Source organism: Mustelus asterias, unplaced genomic scaffold, assembly GCF_964213995.1.
Source record: "Mustelus asterias unplaced genomic scaffold, sMusAst1.hap1.1 HAP1_SCAFFOLD_50, whole genome shotgun sequence".
NCBI lineage: Eukaryota > Metazoa > Chordata > Chondrichthyes > Carcharhiniformes > Triakidae > Mustelus > Mustelus asterias.
Window position 1 is genome coordinate 132,282 of NW_027590123.1, and position 14,432 is coordinate 146,713.

Genomic DNA, 14,432 nt, shown 5'->3' on the forward strand with positions numbered 1-14,432 from the left:
GATCTATGCCCATATGACTGGAGTAAAAATGTGTGGAATATACCGACTGGATTCACTTCCTTTCCCTTCAGTTGCTGCAAGTCCCCAATTTCCCCCAGAATGAGAAAAGAAATGGAAAGGGGGAAACATTGATTTCCTCCCAGGTGTTGCCATCTTTTTAGGTCAAACCAAATAAACTAACTCAGATCAAAGACTATTTCCTCGGGTGGATGGAGCTATTACAAGGGGGCATAACTATAGGGTTCGTGGTGGGAGATACAGGAAGGATATCAGAGGTAGGTTCTTTACGCAGAGAGTGGTTGGGGTGTGGAATGGACTGCCTGCAGTGATAGTGGAGTCAGACACTTTAGGAACATTTACGCGGTTATTGGATAGGCACATGGAGCACACCAGGATGATAGGGAGTGGGATAGCTTGATCTTGGTTTCAGATAAAGCTCGGCACAACATCGTGGGCCGAAGGGCCTGTTCTGTGCTGTCCTGTTCTATGTTCTAAGTCAGGACAAAGTAAAAGGGGCAGCTCCCCAAAAAGGAGGGGGAACAGCCCGAACAGAAATCAAAATACAAAGGAAACTTAAAAACATCAAATTAAAATGTGATTATTAGGGTCAATAATGCACCCCAACCCCTGCGGTGCCCAGCGGGCGCGGAAGTCGTCAACCGCGCCCGTGGACACCGCATGCTCCCTCTCCAGGGACACCTGGCCGCGAACGTAGCCGCGGTAGAGGGGAAGACAGTCAGGATGGACGGCCCCCTCGATCGCCCGCTGCCTGGACCGGTAAATGGTGCGTATCGCCAGGAGCAGGTTCACGAGGAGGTCGCCATCCCGACCCTCCCCTCTCCGCACCGGGTGTCCGTAGATCAGGAGCATGGGACTGAAGTGCAAACAAAACACCAATAAAAGGTTCTTTAGGAAAACATAAAGGGAGTGCAGCCTAAGACACTCAACATAGACATGGTCCACGGACTCCACAAGGCCGCAGAAAGGGCAGTCTTCGGAGCCCGTGAACCAGTGAATCCTACGGTTGTGCGGAACTGCTGCATGCATCACCCTCCACCCCAGGTCCCCGACGTAATTGGGGGAGATCCCTCCATAGAGGGACCTCCAGCGGGGACCTCCGCTGCCCGGCGGCAACAAGGCCCGCCAAGGTGTATCCGGGCGACAGGCGAGGAGGCAGTAGTGGAGGGTGTGCAGCAGCAGCCCGCACAGGAAACGCCTCCGCGCAGTAGAAAAAGGCACGGAGGGCATTTCCGCGAGGCGGCTCAGGCTGTGGGGCACCTCACCCAGGCTTTGGGCCAATGTGGAATTCCGTCCAAACAGGGGAACGCTCGGGCGGGATCAAGCCTCCAATTTTACTTTAAGCTCTCAAACTGTGGACTCCTCAGTCCAAACATGGGCTTCACTGCATTCTTGCTGAGGGATTTAAATGTTGGAAACACCCCTGGTTTCCAATGGTCCTCTAGGCTTCCAGTCCCACAGCTGGTTCACAGCTCCTGGTCCCACAAGTGGTGGCTTCCAAGCTAACTGCAGACTGTCCGCTGGAACCAGGTCATTGATTGGAAAGGACTCAAAGGTTCCGGGGAAAAGGCAGGAGAATGGGATTGAGATTTATCAGCCATGATCGAATGGCACAGCAGATTCGATGGGCCGAATAGCCTAATTCTGCTCCTTTATCTTATGGTCTAATTCTAACCAAGGCTCCACCCTGAATCACATATCCCCATGGTAACAGAGACCAGGTGGAATATCTGACAGATATTTAGCTTCAAAACTAAACCTTTTTCCTGATGTCTTCATGAAGAATTCACCGAATAAAAACAGTACAATAATTGTCAGACCCAATGTCTCCAGCTAAAAGACCCAGCTGACCTTTTACAGTTCTTACCTCTCGAGTTTTGACTTCTTAAACCAACATGGGCCATGCTTTGTGACTGCGAATTCCCTGAGGGTGTTTTCATCAGATTCTCAATCCAGGTTTTCCATTTTTTAAAAGCAATTCTTGCAACTAATTCTTATTTCTAAAACATAGGAATTATAAAATTAGATTTCTGTAACAAAAACAGGAAGAAATGAAAATGTATCACCTTCATAATATCCCAGTTAGAATATTACAATGTACAACATGCTGTATATCTTAACAACAGCCATGATCTTATTGAATGGCGGAGCAGGCTCGAAGGGCCAAATGGCCTACTGCTGTTCCTAAATCCACTGTTTTCCTGTGTTGATCTATCTTATAACCTGCAACAGACACAATAATCCCTCCATTGTCCACTTCACATTCACAAGTCCAGCTTGGTAACAGCACACTGCTGGGTTCCATGTCCAGGAATTCAGTCCACTGAAGATGGAAATTACTGCTTGCAGTCTTTTCTGAAACTTTTCTTCTTCCAATAATTATAATCCAAAGTTCCTCCTGCAAAAGGAGAGTCTTCATTGCTGTTCAGTTGTGAATTTTCAAGTTCTGTTCTGAAAACAGTCTGTACAGAGTTCACATTTTGAAATTTATTTTCTTCCACGTTTGTAGTTCCCCCATTGTTTAAATCCAGAGACAATATTCCAGTCAATTCCACATTGAAACCGACTTCTTCTTGCTCAGTTATAGCTGATTCCTTTATTGTCCAGGACAATATATTCACAATATCTTTAAAACAGAAATTAAACATTCCCATTTGATTTCAGACAGTAACATATTCTGTTAGTTTGTTCTTTATTGTCAATGTCAGGCTCGGGTTGTTCCCCTTGGAGCAAAGGAGGTTGAGGGGAGATTTGATAGAGGTGGACAAGATTCTGACAGGTTTAGATAAGGTGGACAAAGAAAAGCTGTTCCCATTAGCTGAAGGGACAAGGACGAGGGGGGACACAGATTTCTTGTTTTGGGTCAGAGATGCAAGGGGGGGAGGGGAGAGTGGGGGGGGATGTAAGGAAGAATATTCTGATGCAGCAAATGGTAATGACCTGGAACTCGCTGCCTACGAGGGTGGAGGAAGTGGAGACAATAAACAATTACAAAGGAAATTGGATGGGCATTTGGGATGTTCCAGACAGAACGAAGAACAAAGAAAATTTTGTTTTCTTTAAACAAAAAAAACAAAACAAAACAAAAAAAAACAAAGAAAATCCATCAAGACATAATTTGACTGAGTTTGGCAGAAAGGGACCTACACAGGGTTGGAATCGGTGGGAGTTGGGGGGGGGGGGGAACTCTCCGCCGGTTGGGGATATACCAGGTACAGACGAGGATGGCTGTGGTTGTTCGAGATCAGTCATCACTGCAAGGGTCACTGCAGGGTTCATCTAAAACTCTGCTGGCCATGTTTAAACTCACATTAAGTGTTATTCCACTATCACCCTTGTGCAGGATGATCCACCCAGTAAGGCAACAACTTAATATTAAAATTCTCATCCTTGGTCTCAAATCACTCCATGACCTTGCCTGTCCCAATATCTATAATCTCCTATAAGCACCACAACACTCAATATATTACACTGCTCTAATTCTGGTCTTTAGTTTGTCCCTGACCTTGCTTCACCATTGCAAGCTCTACCTTCCCCAATGGGATGGAGCAGCAGTATAAAATGAAGGGTACCATTCTTAGCAGTGTAGAGGATCAGAAGGACCTTGGGGTCCGGGTCCATAGGACTCTTAAATCGGCCTCGCAGGTGGAGGATGCGGTCAAGAAGGCGTATGGCGTACTAGCCTTCATTAATCGAGGGATTGAGTTTAGGAGTCGGGAGATAATGCTGCAGCTTTATAGGACCCTGGTTAGACCCCACTTGGAGTACTGCGCGCAGTTCTGGTCACCTCATTACAGGAAAGATGTTGAAGCCATTGAAAGGGTGCAGAGGAGATTTACAAGGATGTTGCCTGGATTGGGGGGCATGCCTTATGAGGATAGGTTGAGGGAGCTTGGTCTCTTCTCCCTGGAGAGACGAAGGATGAGAGGTGACCTGATAGAGGTTTACAAGATGTTGAGGGGTCTGGATAGGGTGGACTCTCAGAGGCTATTTCCAAGGGCTGAAATGGTTGCTACGAGAGGACACAGGTTTAAGGTGCTGGGGGGTAGGTACAGGGGGGATGTCAGGGGTAAGTTTTTCACTCAGAGGGTGGTGGGTGAGTGGAATCGGCTGACGTCGGTGGTGGTGGAGGCAAACTCGTTGGGGTCTTTTAAGAGACTTCTGGATGAGTACATGGGATTTAATGGGATTGAGGGCTATAGATAGGCCTAGAGGTGGGGATGTGATCGGCGCAACTTGTGGGCCGAAGGGCCTGTTTGTGCTGTGGCTTTCTATGTTCTATGTTCTATGTTCAGTTGCTTAGTCTCCAACCTCTGGAATACCATCCCTACACGTCTCCAACTCTCCACCTCGCTTTACTCCTTTAACACACCCCTTAAAATCTACCATTTTGACCCAATGTTTGGTCATCTAACCTAGTATCTTCTTTGTGGCTCAATATCATACTTTACTTTACAATGCTCCTTGGATGTTTTATTACTTTAAGGCGCTCTATAAATATATTTTGTTGTTCCTCATGTCTCCTGGGCCTAATCATTTTCAGCGGCTTCATTAATTACCGTCTCCCCACCGTAGGGTCAGAAACGGGGATGTTCACTGATGATTGCAGTGTATATGACCATTCACAACTCTGAATACTGAAGCTGCCTGCATGCAGCGCAGGACCAGGACAACATTGTCAATTCATACTGATACCACACAATATACCACAGTAGTGTGGCGACCAGAATTGAACACTAGATTCCAAGTGCGGTCTAACAAAGGTTCAATAAAGCTGCAACATGACGTGCCAATTTTTAAACTCAATGCCCCGGCCGATGAAGGCAAGCATGCCGTATGCCTTCTTGATTATCTTCTCCATCTCATTGCCACTTTCAATGACCTGTGTACCTGTACACCCAGATCCCTCTGCCTATCAATACTCAGAAGGGTTCTGCAATTTACTGTATATTTCCCATCTGTATTAGACCTTCCAAAATGCATTACCTCACATTTGTCCGGATTAAACTTCATCTGCCATCTCTCCGCCCAAGTCTCCAACTGATCTATATCCTGCTGTATCCTCTGCCAGTTCCCATCGCTATCCGCAAATCCACCAACCTTTGTGTCGTCCACAAACTTACTAATCAAACCAGTTACATTTTCCTCCAAATCATTCATATATATTACAAACAGCAAAAGTCCCAGCACTGATCCCTGAGGAATGTCACTTGTCACAGCCCTCCATTCAGAAATGTACCTTTGCACTGCCAACCTCTGTTTTCTTCTGACTAAATATCTCTAAACTTCCTAACACCCTGTCACTCTGTGATCCTTGTGACATTTGAAACCAGGTATTCACAAAAAGACTCAAAGAGCATCAGCCCACTGGAGGCTGAGACCGGCCAGTCCAGCACAAAGAAACCCTCTGATCCTCCCCATTGACCAACTGTGAGAATGAACAAAATGCAATCCTGGATGTAATTGAGAGCAGAAACAATAACAGCAGAATCCAACCCCTGGAATCACTCGTGAACTTGCTGGTGTCTCAGCAGGTGGGATGAAACTCTGAATCTCTTCCCACACTGAGAGCAGGTGAACGGCCTCTCCCCAGTGTGAACTCGCTGGTGTGCCCGCAGGTTGGATAACCGAGTGAATCCCTTCCCACACTGAGAGCAGGTGAATGGCCTCTCCCCAGTGTGAACTCGCTGGTGTGTCCGCAGGGTGGATAACCGAGTGAATCCCTTCCCACATTGAGAGCAGGTGAATGGTTTCTCCCCAGTGTGAACTCGCTGGTGTGCCCGCAGGTTGGATGACTGAGTGAATCCCTTCCCACACTGAGAGCAGGTGAACGGCCTCTCCCTAGTGTGAACCCGCTGGTGTGTCAGCAGGCTGGATGACCGCGTGAATCCCTCCCCACACTGAGAGCAGATGAATGGCCTCTCCCCAGTGTGAACCCGCTGGTGAGCCCGCAGCTCGGATGACCGAGTGAATCCCTTCCCACACTGAGAGCAGGTGAACGGTCTCTCCCCAGTGTGAACTCGCTGGTGTATCCGCAGATCAGATGACCGAGTGAATCTCTTCCCACACTGAGAGCAGGTGAATGGTTTCTCCCCGGTGTGAACTCGCTGGTGTTTCTGCAGGCTGGATAACTGAGTGAATCCCTCCCCACACTGTGAGCAGGTGAACGGCCTCTCCCCAGTGTGAACTCGCTCGTGTGTCAGCAGACTGGATGACCGAGTGAATCCCTTCCCACACTGAGAGCAGGTGAATAGCCTCTCCCCAGTGTGAACTCGCTGGTGTGTCCGCAGCTCAGATAACTGAATGAATCCCTTCCCACACTGAGGGCAGGTGAATGGCCTCTCCCCAGTGTGAACTCGCTGGTGTCTCTGCAGGTTGGATAACTGAGTGAATCCCTTTCCACACTGAGAGCAGGTGAATGGCCTCTCTCCAGTGTGAATTCGCTGGTGTCTCTGCAGGTGGGATGACTGAGTGAATCCCTTCCCACACTGAGAGCAGGTGAATGGCCTCTGCCCAGTGTGAACTTGCTGGTGTATCCGTAAGCTGGATAACTGATTAAATCCCTCCTCACACTGACAGCAGATGAACAGCCTCTCCCCAGTGTGGCTGCGCCGATGAGCTTCCAGCAGGGATGGGTATCTGTATCTCTTCCCACAGTCCACACATTTCCATGGTTTCTCCATGGTGCAGGTGTCCTTGCCTCTCTCTTGGATGGACAATTAGTTGAAACTTCGTCCACACACAGAACAAGATTACAGTCTCTACCCGCTGTGAATGGTGTGATATTTATTCAGACTGTGTAACTGGTTAAAGCTCTTAAGTCAGTGCATTGGAACACTCTCACTCCAGTGTGGCAGTGTGTTGATGCTTTTTCACTCACACTGACATTTCAAATTTTTTCAAATCGACAGACTGGACAATCATTTCTCCTTCTGGATTCAAAGTCCGATGATATTGAGTTCCCAAGGAATATGACTCTGCCACGTCGAGACGTGACGTTTGAGATTTCGACCTGTGATTCCTCTTTCAATATCCTGTAAAATGAGTTTCCAAAAGTCATCAGTGTCAGTACAGGATAGAAATTCAGAACAGACAATTTCTATGGAACATTCTTTCCTCTCTCATTCAGAGGGTGGGTTCTCCCCCGCACATGCACAGCTTCCCCTCTCCCTCGCACATTTTGCAGTCCCGGGCCGGGGGGAGGGGGAGATCACTGAGCAGCTTCTCGCTCTGGCCGGAGCCGCCAGCCGGTTGCCTGGAAACCTTGGCTCGATGTGGTGCAGGGGGAGGGGAACAATGGGTGGGGGCGGGGCTCCCGGGTCCGCGCGCCCGGGCCTGCGCACTGGAACCCGGAGACATCACCGCGGAGCAGAGTGATTTCTATTGGCTGATTCAGGCAGGGCTCTATCGTGGCATCACAATGCGGAAGTTGGCCAATGAGCTTCAGAGTGAAACTTTGCTCTCCGATCACATTCCATTGTGACATCACACCCTCACCCATTCCATTGTGACGTCACACCCTCACCCAGTCCATTGTGACGTCACACCCTCACCCAGTCCATTGTGACGTCACACCCTCACCCAGTCCATTGTGACGTCACACTCTCACCCATTCCATTGTGACGTCGCACCCTCACCCAGTCCATTGTGATGTCACACCCTCACCCATTCCATTGTGACGTCACACCCTCACCCAGTCCATTGTGACGTCACACCCTCACCCATTCCATTGTGACGTCACACTATCACCCATTCCATTGTGACGTCACACCCTCACCCATTCCATTGTGACGTCAGGGCTTCCCTCTCCGATCACAATCCCTGCCGGCCTCCCACATGCAGCCTCAATGGCGGCAGTCAGCCCGGGTCTAACACTACAAGCTGCCGCTCCATTTGGTACAAAGGGGGGGACCGGGAAGTTCATTTCCGGGGTTTGGGTTTGAACAACATGTTTACAAAGTCTCTCCACCCACCCGCCACATTTATCATTCCCCGCACGCCGCCCTCTACCTCGTATTGATCTCGCTTCCAAGTTAAAACCGGCCGTCCGTCGCCATTACCCGCACTGCGCATGCTTCAGGTTCCGCCCCTCATTCCCTCTGATTGGTTGGAGGACCAGCCGCTCCCGTTCGGTCCTCCAGCCCCGCCCCCTCTTCCTATTGGTCGGGAGCTGCCGTCAATCAGTCCCCGGGCATTGTGATGCGGAGCATGCGCAGTGTCATTGCTGGCCTTGGCGCTTGTTTGTCCCGGAGAAGCGGAGTCAGCGTTAGGCGGTGGCTGGGAGGATTTGGAAACACTTTGTGGATCCGCAAACCCTTCAGAATCATTGTCAGCTCCCTGGTTTGCAGCTGCGGGGCTTCTCCCTCCCTCCCTCCCGGGAACAGGCCCAGGTTAACGGCCCCATCCTGGCTCAGCCACTGGAGGATGGTTCACATCAGAGGATGGGGGAGGGGGACAATAAATAAGAGGTTACACTTTGGCCTCAAATCAATGAGGACTCTGATCTCTGGGAAGGAAGGAAACCCTGGGAGGTGGGCGGGGAGGATTCACAAACACCCGCTGGAGGCCCCAATAAGACCCATTGGTTTTATTGTCAGTCTGCAGACAGGAGCTGGAGAACTGAACCCAATAAGAAGACTCACAACGCCAGGTTAAAGTCCAACAGTTTTATTTGGTCGCAAAAGCCACTCGCTTTCGGAGCGCTGCTCCTTCGTCAGGTGAGTAGGACTTGTGTTCATAAACGGGGCATATATATTGACACAAACTCAATTTACAAGATAATGGTTGGAATGCAAGTCTTTACAGGTAATCAAGTCTTAAAGGTACAGACAATGTGAGTGGAGAGAGGGTTAAGCACAGGTTAAAGAGATGTGTACTGTCTCCAGCCAGGACAGTTAGTGAGATTTCCACATCAAGAACTGAACCCAGACAGGAGAGGGAGGGAGAAAACTGGGAGTGGAGGGAAGAAATGGTGGAGATGTTGAGATGGGTTTGGATTTCAGTCCAGGGGAGGAGGTAGAGTGTGTGGGACGGGGATTTATAGATTTGGGGGAACAAGAGAGGAAAATATGTTCCAGAGAAACTATGAATTGTCTGTTCAGAATTTCTATCCTGCACTGACAGTGATGGTATTGGTAAACTGTTTTTGCAAGGTATTATGAAGCAGGATTTCCAGATGTGAAACTCAAACCAAACTTCACATCAAGATCTGTTTCAGTGATTTGATTCGTCAGAAACTGAATATCGTCAGCCTTTGTCTCCAGAAGGAGAAATGTTTATTCTGTCTGCGGGCAAAGATTTCAAACATCAGTGTGACTGAAAAAGCACCTAGACACACACACCTGTGAGTTTCCAATGTGCTGAATGTGGAAAGTGGTTTAAAAAGTCTGAAAAATAATCACATCATTCTCAGTGAGTAGTGACCCGACTCATATTCTGTGTAAACGTGGCTTCAACTCATCATCCAACCTGGAGTCACACGAGGATACCCGCTCCACAGAGAAACCATTGAAATGTGGGGACTGTGGGAGGGGATTCAATTACCCGTCCGAATTGGATATTCATCGTCGCATTCACACTGGAGAGAGGCCGTTCACCTGCTCTGAGTGTGGGAAAGGATTTGCTTACTCATCCAGCCTCTATACACACCGGCGTGTTCACACCGGTGAGAGGCCATTCGCCTGCCTCGAATGTGGGAGGGGATGTCATGCTATATCAAGCCTCCTGATTCACCGGCAGGTTCACTCCGATCAGAGACTGTTTCAGTGTTCTGAATGTGAGAAAAGCTTTAAAAGCACAAAGGACCTCCTGAGACACCAGCGCACTCACATGGCGGTGAGACCGTTCACCTGCTCAGTGTGTGGGAAGGGATTCACTCAGTCATCCCACCTTCTGACACACCATCTTGTTCACACTGATCAGAGACCATTTCAATGTTCTGACTGTGAGAAGAGATTTAAAAGTAAAAATGATTTACAAGTCCATCAGCGCACTCACACTGGGGAGAAGCCATTCACCTGCTCCGTGTGTGAGAGGAGATTCGGACGTTTATCCCAGCTGCAAACACACCAGCGAGTTCACTCTGATAAGAGACCATTTCAGTGTTCTGACTGTGAGAAGAGCTTTAAAAGTAAACAGGATTTGGTGACACACCAGCGAGTTCACACTGGGGAGAAACCGTTCACCTGCTCGGTGTGTGGGCTGGGATTCACCCATTCATCCCACTGTCTGAGACACCAGCGAGTTCACACCGGGGAGAAGACATTTATTTGCTCTGTGTGTGGGAAGGGATTCACTGATTCGCCCCACCTTCTGATACACGAGCGAATTCACACTGGGGAGAAACCCTTCGCTTGCTCCACATGTGGGAAACGATTCACTCAGCCACCCCAGCTCATTGCACATCAACTGGTCCACACTGATCAGAGACCTTTTAAGTGTTCTGACTGTGAGAAAAGTTTTAAAAGCACGAAGGACCTGCTGAGACACCAGCAAATTCACACTGGGGAGAGATCATTCACCTGCTCCATGTGTGGGAAAAGGTTCACTCAGTCATCCCACCTGCTGAGACACCAGCAGATTCACACAGGAGAGAGATCGTTCACCTGCTCCGTATGTGGGAAGAGATTTGCTCGGTCAGCCAATCTGCTGAGACACCAGCAAGTTCACAAGTCACTGCAGGGATTGGATTCTGCTGTTGCTGCTAACCCCATGCAGGACTGAATCATGTTCATTCTGTTATTAAGGAGGCTGGGAGGGTGGAACACATAGATAATCTCTGTACAATCAGGCAGAGTCAACATGGTTTTGTGCAAGGGAAATCACCTTTAATTGATTTATTGGATTTCTTTGAGGAAGTTACAAGCAATGTGGATAAAGTGGAACCTGTGGATGTGGTGTATTTAGATTTCCAGCAGGCATTTGACACATCAAAGTTTACCACACTAAATAAGAATTCGTAGCATAAGGCATATTAGCATCCCATCCACATCGGTTCTTTGTATTAGCATGGATAGAGGATTGATTAGCTAATGGGAAACAGAGAGGAGGGAGAAAGGAGTAATTTTTGGGATGGCAAGATGTAGCTTGTGGAGTGCCACAGGGATCAGTGCTGGGGCCTCAACTATTGACAAACTATTTTCATGACGTGGATGACAGGATCAAAATTTGCTGATAACACAAAGGTAGGTAGAAAAATGAGATGTGAATGACCATAACAAGCCTGCAAAGCGACATAGTGAATGAGTGGGTTAGAAGTTGGCAGCTGGAACAAGATTTTTGGATAATGTGAACTTGTCCATTTGGACAGGAAGGATGGAAAAGCAGTTGATTATTTAAAGAGAGCGATTGCAGGTACAGAGGGATCTGGGTGTCCTGGTACTGTAATCAGGAAACGTTAGTGTGTGGACACAGCAAATGATTAGAAAGGTAAATGAATTATTGTTTATTGCAGGGATGTTTTGCTGCATTTGTTCAGGGTATTGGTGAGACCACATCAAGAGTACTGTGTATAGTTTTGGTCTCCTTACGTAAGAGAGGACTTGTGTGAGAAGTAGTTCAGAGAAGGTTTACTTGACTGATTCGTGGGATGAGGGAGTTATCATACAAGGAAAAGTTGGACATGTTCGGCCTGTATCTATTGGGGTTTAGAAGAATGAGAGAGGATCTGATTGAAACATATAAAATTCAGAGGGGACTTGACAGATGTTGATTGTAGAGAGAGGAGAACTAGAGGCACAGTTTAAAAATAAGGGGTCTCCCATTTAAGACTGGGATGAGGAGAAACCTTTTCTCTCAGAGGGTTGTTACAGTGTGGAATTCTCTTTCACAGAGAGTGGTGGAGGCTCGCTCACTGAATATTCTGAAGTCTGAATTTAATAGATTCTTGATTGACAAGAGAGCCAAAGGGTACGAGGGGTAAGAAGGAAAGTGGAGTTCAGACCACAATCAGATCAGCCAGGATCCTATTGAATAGTGGAGCAGGCTCGAGGGGCCGAGTGGCCTTCTCCTGCTCCTAATTCACATGTTCACATTGTGAGAGTTGGAGTTTGTTTCTACTGACTTTCATTTCCCATAAATCTGAGCTGCAGCTTAATCTACAGAATAGAATCAAATAAATCTTGATGATAAACTGATTGATCAGCCAGAGTCTAACTGAATGACAGAGCAGACTGGAAGGGCTGAACCTCCTCCAGTTCCTGTGTAGTTTCTCCCCAGGATTCTCCCACTCTCTAACTCTGCTCCAGTGCTGGTTTCTGATGAAGTCTCTTCTCCCCAGGTCTCCCATCACTTTCCATTCATCAGCTGGTGTCTGAGTCCAAGTTTACCAGGAGCAGGAGGAGGTCATTTATCCCTCGAGCCTGTTCTGTCATTCACTGAGGTCAGGGCTGATCTTGAGACCTAACTCCATTTACCCAGATATTGTTTTAATCTTGACTTCCCCAGTCTGTTACAATGTGATTTAAAAATAACTTTCATTTCCATCAGACCGTTAATGTAGGAGAGTGTCCCAAAGTGAATCTCAGAAACATTAACTGACACTGAGTCAAAGAAGGGGATGTTAGGAGGGCTGACTAGAGACTTGGTGCAGTGTAAAGGGTTCATGTTAAATTTGTAAATATTCTACACAGTGATGTATGATCAGATGACAAGAGCGTGCTGAGAGATGGTTCTCTGTGAAGCCTCGTGCTGATCTTGTATTGTACATAGTTCGAAGAATGTGCAATTAAAGGTTACGTTTATCAGCAGCCTTGCCTCCAGCAGTCTCTGTAGATTCTGACCAATTTCCTTCTTCACTTGATCTAAACCCACAAGGCTGTGTTCTCAGCCCCCTTCTATACTCCTTATACACCTATGACTGTGTGGCCAAATTCCCCTCCAACTTGATTTTCAAGTTTGCTGATGACACCGTAGTGGGTCGGGTCTCAAACAATGACGAGACAGAGTACAGGAATGAGATAGAGAATCTGGTGAACTGGTGCGGCAATGATAATCTCTCCCTCAATGTCAACAAAATGAAGGAGATTGTCATCAATTTCAGGAAGCATAGAGGAGAACATGCCCCTGTCTACATCAATGGAGATGAAGTAGAAAGGGTCGAGAGCTTCAAGTGTCCAGTTCACCAACAACCTGGCCTGGTACCCCCATGCTGACACTATAGAACAAAGAACAAAGAAAATTATAGTGCACGAACAGGCCCTTTGGCCCTTCAAGCCTGCACCGACCATGCTGCCCGACTTAACTAAACCCTCTACCCTTCCGGGGACCATATCACTCTATTCCCATCCTATTCATGTACTTGTCAAGATGCCCCTTAGAAGTCACTACCGTATCTGCTTCCACTACCTCCCCCGGCAACGAGTTCCAGGCACCCACTACTCTCTGTGTAAAAAATCTGCCTTGTACATCTCCTTTAAGCCTTGCCCCTCGCACATTAAACCTATGGCCCCGAGTAATTGACTTAGTTAAGGAAGCCCACCAATTCCTCTACTTTCTTAGAAGACTAAGGAAATTTGGGATGTCAGCTACGACTCTCACCAACTTTTACAGATGCACCACAGAAAGCATTTTTTCTGGTTGTATCACAGCTTGATATGGCTCCTGCTCTGACCCAAGACCGCAAGGAACTGCAAAAGGTCATGAAATCCATCACGCAAACCAGTCTCCCATCCATTGACTCTGACTACACTTCCCGCTGCCTCGGCAAAGTAGCCAGCATAATTAAGGACCCCACGTACCCCGATCATTCTCTCTTTCACCTTCTTCCCTTGGGAAAAAGATACAAAAGTCTGAGATCACGTACCAACCGACTCAAGAACAGCTTCTTTCCTGCTGCTGTCAGTCTTTTGAATGGACCTACCTTGCATTAAGTTGATCTTTCACCACACCTTAGCTATGACTGTAACACTACATTCTGCACTCTCTCGTTTCCTTCCCTATGAACAGTATGCTTTGTCTGTATAGCGCGCAAGAAACAATACTTTTCACTATGGTAATACATGGGACGATAATAAATCAAATCAAATCAAACCTGCCATAATGGTGTTCACCTCTATCAGATCTCCCCTCCACCTCCTCCGTTCCAAGTAGAACAATTTCAGCTTCTCGAACCTGAGCTTGGAGTTAAAATTCTTCATTGCTGGAACCATTCTGATAAGTCTCCTCTGCACCTTCTCAAGGACCATCCCATCCTTCCTGAAGTGTGCTGACTGGATATGAACACAATACTCACATTGTGGTTTAAACAGTGCTTTATGAAGCTTCAGCGTAACAACCTGCTTTTAACAGAATGGCCCTATTGAAAACCAATGTATTATCTCAATGTGCAATCATAGAATCCTACAGTGCAGAAGGAGGCCATCAAGTCTCCCACAATCTGACCACAATCCCACTCAGGCCCTATCCCCATAACCCCA

At 47.6% G+C, this 14,432-nt stretch overlaps 3 protein-coding genes across 3 annotated transcripts in view; 2 read left to right on the plus strand and 1 right to left on the minus strand.

Annotated features, from left to right (window-relative positions):
* Positions 1 to 12,118, plus strand: part of LOC144483230 (uncharacterized) — a 28,792-nt gene extending 16,674 nt beyond the window's left edge. Inside the window, exons 3-4 of the mRNA XM_078202002.1 lie at positions 9,590 to 9,689; positions 9,858 to 12,118. Coding sequence (XP_078058128.1) covers positions 9,590 to 9,689; positions 9,858 to 10,740 — 983 coding nt within the window. The 3' untranslated portion in view covers positions 10,741 to 12,118. The remainder of the gene's footprint in view (positions 1 to 9,589; positions 9,690 to 9,857) is intronic.
* The window catches only part of LOC144483237 (uncharacterized), a 284,523-nt gene that overhangs the window by 89,252 nt on the left and 180,839 nt on the right, over positions 1 to 14,432 (plus strand). The window lies entirely within an intron of this gene.
* On the minus strand, positions 5,523 to 7,636 carry LOC144483215 (uncharacterized). Its single transcript, XM_078201986.1, has 3 exons — positions 7,628 to 7,636; positions 5,938 to 6,254; positions 5,523 to 5,853 (listed from the first exon to the last, which is right to left on the minus strand). Exons 1-3 carry the CDS (start codon positions 7,634 to 7,636, stop codon positions 5,523 to 5,525), a joined length of 657 nt encoding a protein of 218 aa, XP_078058112.1.

Excerpts from the sequence above, each read along its gene's own strand:
- LOC144483215 (XM_078201986.1), bottom strand. Across the intron at positions 5,854-5,937 it reads CGGGTTCACACTGGGGAGAG|GCCGTTCACCTGCTCTCAGT; the intron begins GCCATTCATCTG and ends CACTAGGGAGAG.